The 12713-nt window shown below is 39.8% G+C and overlaps 1 protein-coding gene across 5 annotated transcripts in view; it reads left to right on the forward strand.

Annotated features, from left to right (window-relative positions):
- ATP8B4 (ATPase phospholipid transporting 8B4 (putative)) overlaps positions 1–12713 on the forward strand; it is a 264538-nt gene that overhangs the window by 194160 nt on the left and 57665 nt on the right. For all 5 annotated transcript variants that reach the window (XM_043472025.1, XM_043472023.1, XM_043472022.1 and 2 more), the window contains exons 21-23: positions 8583–8730; positions 11516–11699; positions 12347–12570. In XM_043472025.1, coding sequence (XP_043327960.1) covers positions 8583–8730; positions 11516–11699; positions 12347–12570 — 556 coding nt within the window. The remainder of the gene's footprint in view (positions 1–8582; positions 8731–11515; positions 11700–12346; positions 12571–12713) is intronic.

The following is a 12713-nucleotide window of genomic DNA, read 5'->3' on the forward strand; positions in this document are numbered from 1 at the left end:
ATGTTCATTGAGTTGGTGATGCCATCCAACCGTCTCATCCTCTGTCTCCTCCTTTCCTCCTGCCCTCAGTCTTTGCCAGCATCAGGATCTTTTCCAATAAGTTGACTCTTCGCATCAGGTGGCTCAGGACTGAGCTTCAGCATCAGTCCTTCCATTGAATAATCAGGGTTGATTTCCTTTAGAATTGACTGATTTGAGCTCCTTGCAGTCCAGGGGACTCTCAAGAGTCTTCTTTAGCAACACAGTTTGAAAGAGTCAGTTCTTTGGTGCTCAGCCTTCTTTATGGTTCATCTTTCACATCCATACATGACTACTGGAAAAAATCATAGCTTTGACTATATGGATGAAAGTAAAAGAGGAGAGTGAAAAAGTTGGCTTAAAACTCAACATTCAGAAAACTAAGATCATGTCATCTGGTCCCATCACTTCATAGCAAATAGATGGAAAAACAATGGAAACAGTGACAGACTTTATTTTCTTTGGCTCCAAAATCACTGCAGGTGGTGATTGCAGCCATGAAATTAAAAGATGCTTACTCCTTGGAAGAAAAGCTATGACCAACCTAGACAGCATATTAAAAAGCAGAGACATTACTTTGCCAACAAAGCTCCATCTAGTCAAAGCTCTGGTTTTTCTAATAGTCATGTATGGATGTGAGAGCTGGACTATAAAGAAAGCTGAGTGCCAAAGAATGGATGCTTTTGAATTGTGGTGTTGGAGAAGACTCTTGAGAGTCCGTTGGACTGCAAAGAGATCAAACCAGTCAATCCTAAAGGAAATCAGTCCTGACTATTCATTGGAAGGACTGATGCTAAAGCTGAAACTCCAATACTTTGGCCACCTGATATGGAGAACTGACTTATTGGAAAAGACCCTGATGCTGGGAAAAACTGCAGGCCGGAGGAGAAGGGGATGACAGAGGATGAGATGGCTGGATGGCATCACTGACTCGATGGACATGAGTTTGAGCAGCCTCCAGGAGATGGTGATAGAGACGGATGACTGGCGTGCTGCAGTCCGTGGGTTCACAAAGAGTTGGACACAACTGAGTGACTGAACTTGAGCCAATGCCTTGGACACTGTAGTAAGCAGTAGGCATGTATTCTCTCATTTCATTCTAAAAGCAACCCAGTGAAAGACATCACCATTATCCTTGTTTTGCAGTTAGCAGGTGAGACACACAAAGGGTAAATAACGTGCTCAAAGTTTTACGGCTAGTCAGTGGCTCAGGTGGGGCTGAGTCTAGGCAGCACGGCCCCAGAGCCTGCGCACCCATTCACTTGCCACATTACAGAGTACTCTTACTCTGTAAATAATTAATATAAAAAACTCAGTTGTTGAAACATCTGGTTGCTTCCCTTGAGGTCAGACACCAGGCTGGCAACTACAGCAGAATGGATTTCAGGGAGAGACAGCCAGCATAAGGGGAAAAGTACAGAATATATGTTGACTTGTGCCATGTTGGAATCTTGTGTCTGTGCTCTGGCTGGCTAAGTGATTTTTGATACACTATTCAACCTCTCTGTTTGTTTTCCTCATTTGTAAAATGGGAAAATATGCAAATACCAACCCTATAAATGATTTTATTTAGGGATTAATATAAGAGCTTAAAGCTTTATGACCATTCATTGAGCATCCTTCTTGCCTTCCCTCCTGTCTTTCCACTTCCTTCCTCCTGCCCTCTTTCCTTAGCCATTGTTCCCAGTCTTTCAACCAACAAGGATTATTTTTAAAAAAATATTTTTCCAATAAACTTTGGAGTCTATTATTAAGATCATATAAATAATAATGATAAAATTATTCAGTAACAATTAGGTTTTCTAATTTTTATTTGGCAAAGACACATGTAATCTTCAGTTACGGCTTCTAACCAGTGTGGTATAGTGGTTTTCTATACCAGGTTGATATAAAGTAGCTGAAAGTAAAACAAAGCTTTAAAGAATTAGAGAGTCTTTGCATTCTCATCATAGAAAAACTACACTTTTCATTAACCTTAAGATACTGAAAACAATATGCTGACCCACATTACACATTTTATGAATCTTCTTCGTCTGTTGATTACCTTGGATAACAGTATTGCAGGGTGATGGAATAGCATACACAAAGGCACACAGATGAGAAAGACACCATGTTATGTTTCAGGAACCATGTGTCAAGTTGTAGTTAGAGTGTAGCATAGAGTTATGAGTGGGGACAATTTTTCAGAGATAAAAGTGGTGATAGACTGAGTGATAAGCAAAAGTGAATATACTTTATCTTGAAGGTATTGGATGGATATGGAAGACTTCTAAGCAGAAGAGAGACAAATCCAATTTTACAGTTTAGAAATAACACTCGAGTGACGGGATAGATGAAGTATGTTTGACAGAAAAAATGAATGGTATGGAGAGATGCCTTGCGAAGCTGTTGGAATACTCAAGTTTGGGAATGTTGAGGGTTAAACAAAGGCAGTGAGGTTGTAAGAATGGGGAAGGAAAGAGTGGAATGAAATTAACAGCTGTTTTGGAGGTATAATGGATAGGACTCAGAATTTTATTTGATGTGAAGGAAGAAGAAGGAGGCTCTGTCATTTCTAGCTTGTCTGACTTCACAGCCTGGAATATACTGAGCTGGACAAGAACAGAAACTCATAAAATTTTCTAAAACTAGACTTGAACCCTTTTCTGCCTGATGACAGAACATTTAAATTAGGCACTATGGGTACATTTGGCTCAAGGCTAGGCTGTGCTATTGCCTTCCTGTCACTGAGGCTCAGCATCTAGCCCGCTGGCATCTGGCACTTCCCACTTCCTTCTCCCTGCAGGCTGACTTCCACATCCTCCTGGGGAAACTTGGGCGTCCAGGGGTTCTTCCTCGCTTCTCTGTGTCTGAGAAGTGGTCTCACATGGAGCCTCTTTTCCTGAAATCCCTTTCTTCTGCTCCCCTCCGTGTCACCATGCTTTAGTGACTACTGCTGCCCACTCAGATTCCCCAAAGCTACCACTCCCGGGCCAGAGTGGGAGCAGCACCTCGGCTTCTTTTAATGATTGATTCATGAGCATCTAATCTCCTCTTCAGTCTCTCTCCTTTAGGCTAGATAGGAGACGGAGAAAAGGAGTCTTTTTTTTTTTTTTTCCAGTCTGTCGCTTAGGGCAGCATTTTATGCTCTGATTCGTTTAAAGATTAATTTTTTGACACTTGAAGAAACTCTTCTCTTCCCTTTCAAAAAGCCCCATTATTAGAATTCCAGATTGCTGGAATTCAGGATGGCAATTCTGCTTTGAGTTTCAAGAGTCTATTTTCATACTCAGAAAACAAGATATCGACTCTTGTTTTCTCTGTGTTTGGCTCTGTCACATCCTCCTGAGGCAAGGTATGTTTCTGAGTAAACAGAGAGGGTCGTCTGTGGTAGCAGTGGTGATTGCAGAAGGGGTGGGGAACCGAAATTAATACCTCAAGATTTTATTCAGGTACATGTGGTTGACTAAGTGGGTGACATAACTGTAGTGATGTGGAAGGAATGTGAAGAAATGTGAATTCTTATATACCGTCAGGAGCGTAAGTTGGTAGAAACTTTCTAGAGGGTGAACTAGCAATATATTTCAAAATTATATATGTGTACAGTTTTGACCCAGTGGTTTTTACCTCGAGGAATTGCCCTTAAGATAATAAATGGACAAGTGTATGTAGTGTGTGCATGCGTGTTTATATGCATATGTATATAGATATTGCGGCATCAATTATGATAATAGAAGATTGGAAATTGCTCAAACACCCAGCTACCAGGATTTTGTTAATTTGTATGATATATAGATGTGATGAGATACCATACAGTCTTAAAAGTAATTATGTGTTTTTTGACATAGGAAGATGTCTATGATAAGTGAAAAGTGAGATTATGAAACATCATGCATAACATGATCCATTTTTCTAAAAAGGCATATATGTGTATATAAGTATGTATGTATGTGTATAAAACACTGCATACATCTATATCCATACCTATCCACCTACCTCCTCATGTGGTTCTCTCTGGTCATCCAGAATTATGGGTCATGTTTGCTTTCTTATTTCTGGCACTTTGTGTTAATGAAGTTGTAATAGTAGTCATACAGTAAGCCGAAAGATCATCTGAGAAGAACAGTATATTCAGAGGAGAAAAATATTTTCCATCTAGACTAAGTATTTCAGGACTCTTGAGGCCCTTTTCTTACCTTGCTGGCAAATAATATTTATTTCAACCAAGATTTGGAGATTACCCAGAGAGGCAGTACATAGTAGAAAATTCTGTGTGAGAAGAATCAATGTATTTATAGTATGCATTTTCTTTTATTAGGGGGGAAAAGAACATCCAAGGAAAGTTATTACTGGAGGTTCTCTCTACAATCCTAATCTTGGCTTCTTATATCTAACCCAGGGTTTTAGGGATGGAATATTGAAATTATAAATTTACACTGCTCAGTTTTCCTATGTTACATGTTTCAGTTCAGTGGGAGTTCATGCAAAAATATTTTAAAAAGTGTATCAGAAGTACAGGATCTAAGTCAGAGGTTCCCAACCTTCAGGCCATGAACTGGTATCTCCTATCAGATCAGTGGCAGCATTAGATTAGAAGTAAAGTGCACAATAAATGTAATGTACTTGAATCATCCTGAAACCATCCCTCCTCCGCATTCCCAGTCTGTGGAAAAATTATCTTCCATGAAATCAGTCCCTGGTACCAGAAAGGCTGGGGACCGCTGATCTAAATGATGGTAGCTCTTGAGGGAAAATGACCTAAAATACTCATATTTAAACCCATCAAATGTGTTTCAATTATTTCAAAAACAGTGATGTATTTTCATGCATATCATGAAGATGTTTGCTTCCAGTTTAATGTCACATAAAATTTTCAAATTTAATGTCATGAAAATGTTTAAGCACATTGAGTCCTGGGTTAAGTTTGCTGCCATAGCTGCTTTGGTATTAAGAGCCTGTCCAGAAATCTACAGTTAAACCCTGTTAAGGTTTCTTTGAAGATTACTGCACTGATTACATTTTACCAATATATATGTCTTCTGCCCAAAGAAAAGCAGACTGAGGATTTAAGTTTGCTTGGGCCTACAAGCAAACCAAATCCATGTCCCATTTTTGTTTCACTGATCACATATTTTATTAGAAAAATTAACTAAGCCATGAAGAGACTCTATTACTTCTGAGTAGTGTTGCAGTGATGTACCTAGGAACTGATGTTTCCTCTTTAATCAACAACATGCGTATTGCAATTTTTTATACACCTCTTTGGTGGAAAGTTATTGTTTGAATGGGGAGGGGTCATAGAAGCAAATGGGTCCAGGGTCAGAAAGGTAATGGTGGTTGTGTGATCTCGACTGTACAAGGCATTAGTGGCTGGGGGTTTGGTGAAAGTGAACATCATGTTGTCCATAAATTCATACAGATTCTTTTTAAACATTACGCAGGCCAAACAAAATGCCCCTTGTTCCTAATTCCCAATTTCTAGTCCCCTGGCAAAGTGTTTTAGTATGTTTAGTTTCTATCATAAATTGTAAAATTTTAGAGCACTTAATACTGGAGACCTCCTAGTACAGCCTGGTAGAGCTGCCCAGGTGTTTGTAACGGTATCAACAAGTGTGAATGACTGGTACCATTCACCTGGATTTTAATAAAGATACTGGTTCAGGGGTTGAGTATTTTACAGGTCAAATTAATAAGGGATGAAACTGGGGCTTGATGTCAAAATTTCATGTACTTTCTCTTTGGTTGGCAGGATAATGTTGTCCCTTAGCTGCTGCTCTAGCACTGTGTCTTTGTCCCAGCCTAGAGGCAGCCTGTGGCTAACTATGTAAGCTTTTTGATATAGTAGACAGAGGACTAGAAATCTGAACACCTGGGTTCTCCCATGGGTCTGTGACTGACTAATCAAGTGGCTAGAGGTCAGCAAACTCAGCTGTGGGCATATGACATGTCAGAGGCAGACCTTGGGGCTGAAGCCAGATCTCCAGGTTTCAAGTCCTGTGTTCATGTCAAAGTCAAAATTGTATTCTTCTAAGCACAATGTTGGGGAGGCCTGGCGTGCTGCGATTCATGGGCTTGCGAAGAGTCGGACACGACTGAGCGACTGAACTGAACTGAAACACAATGTCATAGTTTCAATTCATTTTCTAAGAGGTCCTTTTAATGTTTGAATACAGAGTGCCTTAAGAAGCCTGACAAAATGACTCTTTTTCCTGCTATCTCTTTATAGATTGCATGTAAGCCAACATGGGCCTAACTGTGCTTTGCTCTGTTTGTGGTGAGGTTTCAGTGGTTGGTGTGGGGCTGTGAATGCCAACCAAGGTCGTTCTCAGACATTAATGCGTTTCTGTATGCCAGCATTGTAACAGACTGCCCTTCATTACAGAGCTTGGAAAAAACAGGCACTCTTTTTGTTTTAGCATTTGTAACTTGTATTCTGTGGTAAAGCATTGTGTGTTCATTGTATAGTTCATATTCCTTGAAGGGAGTTATGTGTCGCTTTTCTCCTCCTAGTAAATTGCTTTGTGAGAACTAGCTGGTGTTTAAAGAGCTAAGTTCTGGGAAGGAAAAGAAATGACAGCAATAGAGCATGGGCAAACAGAGGCTCTGCAGAGGGAGTGCAGTAGGAATTTAAGCAGGGCCAGAAACACTGTCCCTTTTCTGCCTGGAAAAGGGATCATGTGAGATGTTAGGAAGACAGTTTAGGCGAAAAAAATCCTAAGTAAATAGAATTTCAGCCAATACTTTCATGAACTTCACCCTTCTTTGGAATGTTTTCATTCTCTGGGGGGAAAACAAGAGTTTGAGTCATTAATACAGCAAATGAGAACTTAACTAAAAAGGAGACCTCAGGAGATATTGGCCCTTTGGTGCTTTCTGAGGACCTAATTCATGAACTCTGCAAACCTGTCAGAGAAATATGTTTGTTTCAGAGCAACTTGTCTCTCTTGCTTTCTTCATTACCTGGGACTGTAAATTTTCATGATGGTGAGGAGGATTCCCTTACATGCTTATCTGATGCAAAAGTCCTGTGTCCCCCACTTAAAGCAATGATTTTTCATGTCTACTCCTCCCTCACTCTCCCCACCCCAACTCCCTAAATTTCACACATAGCGCTCTGACTCTATGAATCATTTTCATTCATTCTGCAAACTGACTGCTAAAACATAGAATGTCACCCCTGGAGCCAAGGGCATGTAATCTCAGGATTCCTCGTGTTCTAAATGCAGGCTGTGATTTTGGTCTTGAACAGCAGAAGGAGATGTTGAGCTAGAAGATGTGTGTGTGTGTGTGTGTGTGTGTGTGTGTGTGTGTGTTTCAGTTTAACTTGTAAACAATTAGTGGTACATTTTCAAATAATTAGAAAGCTGAGGGCTAAAATGGTTGTTTTTATAATGTGAACATTCTCTTCCTTCAGAGGAGCCACAGCAAAAAACAAAAACAAACAAAAAAACACAACCATTTAAGTAAATTTTTTTTTTTTTTTAAACATAGGATGAGCCTTTGGGGGATCATTTCATTTCACTCTAAGACAAAATACCCATTTTCTGGCCTCTCACTCCCCATTCTGTCCTGGGTGCTCATTTTGCACATGCATGTTGTGGCCCAAAGTGTTGGTGTCTGGCTTTGCCACTCATCTTTGGGAGCACCTACTGTGTGGTTCCCTGGTTGTGACTGAAATTTCTAGCAGTCATGTCCCCTCACCCTATGTTACTTCAAAGCCTATTATCCAAGGGATTCGGTGAGGAAATTTTCCTCCCTTTAAAGGCATTGTCTTTCCATTTTGAAGGGAAGACTAAAATGCCACTTCTAAGGAAGAGTATTAAGTCACCATACAGTCTTCCTCTTAGACAGCAGCGATGGATGTGGGCAGGATTATTCTAGTGCTGATGAGATCTAGGGCACTGGAGGGAGTTTCCATTTGGAACTGCCCTCGACACTTTGGTGTCTGTAGCTCCTTTCTCAGAAGACTTACTCTATTGTTGGAGCTAATGAGTACAATTTTCACTTAAAATATCCCACTGTATTATAATGACTATGCCAATTCAGTAAATGCCACTATTTGTTTTTGTCAAATTTCTAAAAGATGTGTTTCTCAGAAGGCTGCTGTTTTAAGTGGGATTGTATTACATTGCTCTACAAGTTGATTAATTTATGTACAGAATTTCCTGGAATTCCTAGAAGAATTCATCAGTTGTCTTCAGTCTTTCCCTTTCCATTACTTAACAATATCATGTGCCAGATCAGTGGTTCTTAAGTCCATGAAGCTCAGGTAACCTTATATATCGAATTTATCAAGAGGCCCTGGTTCCAACCCAGCCCACAATGATGATTTAGCTTTAAGGTAATTTAAAACATTCAAGATGATTCTGTTTTCCTTGTGTTTACCCTCCTACTTTCTGCAAATTTGCTATAGTATCCCCCATCACAACGAATCTTCCAGCTAGCTTACTGAAACTGAATCTCATGCAAGCAGCCTGTCTGAATAGTGACGAAATGAATTTACCTCTAGGCTAGCCTCTCCTTTGAGTAAATAGGTATGCTCCGTATACATTGTTATGATTTGCCTTCCTCCGTTCTCCTTTAAGGAAAGCAAAGGAAAATTTGTTTGGACAAAACAGAAGTTTTTCCAATGGCCATGTAGTTTTTGAAAAAAAGCAGTCGCTGGAGCTGGACTCAGTTGTAGAAGAAACCGTAACAGGGGATTATGCCTTAATCATAAATGGCCACAGTTTGGTGAGTTTGCTTAAGGCTTTTGTTATTTCTTTTTCTCCACCCCAATAATGAGTTCTTTTGTGCTGTCATAATGAAATCTTCTTTTGTGTATTCAAAACAAACGACACTGCTAGAAACAGGGCATCCACAATGATTTCCTGTTTGCAAAGGAAAGGGAAACTTCTAATATATATTTCATACATTATTGCTTGAACCATCACAGTGAAGGGGAGGATCTGAAGAAATGCTGAACTCAGAGAATATCAATCTTGTCTTAATGACTGTAGACTGTTCAGCAGTATTGTTTAAATGCTCTTCTCGGGGACAGTATCACAGTTCCTGTTGTTTAATTAAAATAATGCAACTGGATGGATGTATTGCAATTATTGCTCTTCCTAACATTTGAGATTTGCAGAGCACAACCTGACCTTCATATAATTACCACACCAAATTACTGCCATTAAGATACCTCTAGTGGTTTTTCTAAATAGCAGCATTTTAGAGCAATGCCAAACAATTTGCTTTGATTAGGAAATCTGGTTCTTGTCGTAATAGAATAAACTTCCATTGTGCTTTTAATGTAGTTCAGGTTCCAAATCTTGAACAAATATCAAAATACTCTTCTGAGTTTCTAACTTAGAAAACAAAAGCTCTGATTGTACTTCAGTGAAATGATCATTTATGTGCACAAAGAGCTAATCTCACATCTTTTTCCGGCTTTGATGATCATTTTTCACTTTCAGAGTTTGGAAAACAAACGGATCTCCTTGTAGACTATTTCTTAGAGGACAGAAGAAGTTGGACAGGAGTATGTTGTGTTTCCCCCCTTGTAATCAGCTGTCTGTTAGCTCTTAGTGTTTAGAGCGTTGTCCAGCTGGGTTCCAGACGAACTGATGTGTTGTCTTCTACACCATGGAAAGTTACAGAGCTCCGCTGCAGGCCAAGCTTAGCTGAAAGCTTGTCCAGATGACACGAACTTCTCTCTCGCACAAATGAGCAGCAACTGAGAATTCTAAGCCTCTCAGCTGGGACTTGGAGCTGATGGCCTTCGTTGAATTCCCCAGGGACCACGATAGCGAAATATTCCCTAAAGACTCGTGCTCTGACTTTCTCTCAGGTTCGAGAGGCCAGTGTGAGGTCAGTTAGGGTACTCAGGTGTTGACACACATGTTTCTGTCTCTGTCTCCAAATATGTTGAAAGAAAGATCTAAGATAGTTGCTCTTCAAGAATTCCCTCAGCTTCAAAGCCTGAGCTTTAGAAACCATGAAATATCATCTTTCATTTAAGGAGAATTGGCTGTGTTTCTCCTATTATGGTCAGAAGTTTTAAAAAAAAAATCATGATTCCATTTTGCTAGAGCTTAATGCTTTACAGAGTGTAATTGGATCTTTTTTCTCACAGTCTGTGTCTGTTTTCCAGTTGTTGATAATAAAGAAAAAGGAAAAGAGAGAGATGGGAACCATTCTGAGCAAGACAGCCAGTTACCAGATTTCTGTTTCAGAGAGTATAATTATATTTGAGAATGCTAATTCACAATTTCCCCTAAAAATTCTAGGCCTTGACATGTGAATTTTCTACCTTAGAGTTATGTTTTTATACTCATTCACCCATCTTTCCATTCATCCCATTAACATTTATTAAGCATGCCCAGGTCATAGTGCTAGAGCCTGAGAATGGATAAGGATATGAAGAGAACAGTCTTTGTTTTAGAGATTGTCATCTGGTGGAGAGCTAGTAGCACAGTATTGTGATAAATACTAGACAGAAGCATGGACATGGTGCTTTGACAGCATAGAGGCAAAGCAGCACATTTAGTTCCTCATGGGAAAATCAGGGAAGACTTCCTAGAGAGAGGGATATTTTCAGGTAGAGGAGACAGCAAGTGCACAAGCACAGAGGCAAGAAAGAACCTCTTAACTTGTAAAAACAAGCAATTTGGCACGACAGGAGTAAAGAGTAAACTTGAAGGTGGTGGTAGAAGACAGACCTCAAAAGGAATATAGGGGCCAGAATGTGATAGGCTGTGAACATCTTGCTAAAGATTCATTCAAAGATAATTCCAGTTCAAAGTTTAGATGGGTTCCTGTTTTCTCTTAATGCATTTACTAAATAATATAGAGTGAGATGTTTTCTAGAAAAAAAAATTATACTTAATTGCAAAGGACTATGTTCTCTTTTTCAATCCTTTCTTGGTGTGTCTAAAGGCTCTGATGTATTTGGGGAGGAGCAAGGGTGGAACTGGTTGACGCACCCTGTCTGAGATACAGGTTGCCTGCCACCCTTTGCACAGGCCTCTCCTGATTTCAGTCACTATACTCTTCAAGGACTGATCTCCAGATCATTTGCACCTCATCTGCCCTCACATCAACAACCACAACAATAAACACTAAATTACAAAACAACAGTGCAAAGGAAACGAAAATGTCACCATTTAGAACAAACATCATCACTTTGTAGTTCATTCTAAACTTGGTGAAGTGGTAGATTGGGCTGTCCTTCACTTTCCCATATTTTAGTGGGTTCTGGAACTTCCCTGGCATTGAACTGTATCTCGCCAGCACAGCATGATAATGCACCAAGGCGGACACACAGGGCACTGTGTTTTTGATTTTTATGGTGAAATTCTCTGGCACATAGTAGGCATTCAGTACTCTCTTCTTTTGTCGTTTGTGTGACCCCGAGTCAACATGACTTATTGAAGTGAATTAAACTGTTTAGAAATCAGTTGAGAAAAAAGAAATCTGCTTCCCAAATGACATCTCTCTTGTTCTATTGTGGATTTTTTTTTTTTTTTAAATAACCTAGGCCCATGCCCTAGAAAGTGATGTCAAGAATGATCTTCTAGAACTTGCCTGCATGTGTAAGACGGTGGTTTGCTGCCGAGTCACCCCTCTCCAGAAAGCCCAAGTAGTAGAGCTTGTGAAGAAGTACAGAAATGCTGTCACTTTGGCCATCGGCGATGGAGCCAATGATGTCAGCATGATCAAAAGTAAGGAGACATTTGCTTAGTGGGGCACACTGCAGACCTGGAGTCCCAGGTTCAGCGTTTGGCAATATATAATGGAAATTGCATTGAAATTTAATTTTCCCAGTGGTTCTAAAATGAATACTTTCTGGTACAATGCATCCACCATTCATTAAAAAAAAAAAAAAACCCTCTGTCTTCAATTAAATAATTTGTGTATCTATCACTATTTGGAGAAGTAAGTAGCTGTGGTGTAGAGGAATGAACACTAGACACATAGTCCCAACTGTTACATTTTGCCACAAATTGTAAAACTTTGTTCAAGTTACTGAACTTTCTGAGCAATTTTCTCTTATAAAACTAGGATAAATACCTAACTGTCAAGAGTGTTTCATGAGATAATATGTGGGAAAAATGATAAATGCTATAGTTGTTAAGATTTCCATGAATAAATAATAGCATCACAAGAAGATTGATAGGGGAATTCCCTGGTGGTCCAGCTGTTAGGACTTGGCGCTTTCACTGCTGAAGCCCAGGTTCAATCCTTGGTTGGGGAGTTAAGATACCCCAAGCCATGCCGTATGGCTATAAAGAAAGAAAGAAAAAGGAGTGATAGTTTCCGCAGAGAGGTGTCTTTGCCTGGGAAGTGAAAGTGTCCTTCTTCTTCGTAGGTGCTCACATTGGCGTCGGCATCAGTGGCCAGGAAGGGCTGCAGGCAGTCCTCGCCAGCGACTACTCATTTGCACAGTTCAGATACCTCCAAAGGCTTCTCCTTGTTCATGGAAGGTGGTCCTACGTCCGAATGTGCAAATTCTTATGCTATTTCTTCTATAAGAATTTTGCCTTCACACTCGTGCATTTCTGGTTTGGTTTCTTCTGTGGTTTCTCAGCCCAGGTTAGCAAAAAAAACCAAATTTTTTTTCTTTTATAAGATCCCCTGGATTGTCGATGACTGTTCTTCATGGTTCTTTATAATACACAGAGATCATTTTCATACGTCTAATACAAATGACAGTGTGACAATTATGGAATTCATAG

The sequence above is a fragment of the Cervus canadensis genome, chromosome 6 (assembly GCF_019320065.1).
Source record: "Cervus canadensis isolate Bull #8, Minnesota chromosome 6, ASM1932006v1, whole genome shotgun sequence".
Classification (NCBI taxonomy): domain Eukaryota; kingdom Metazoa; phylum Chordata; class Mammalia; order Artiodactyla; family Cervidae; genus Cervus; species Cervus canadensis.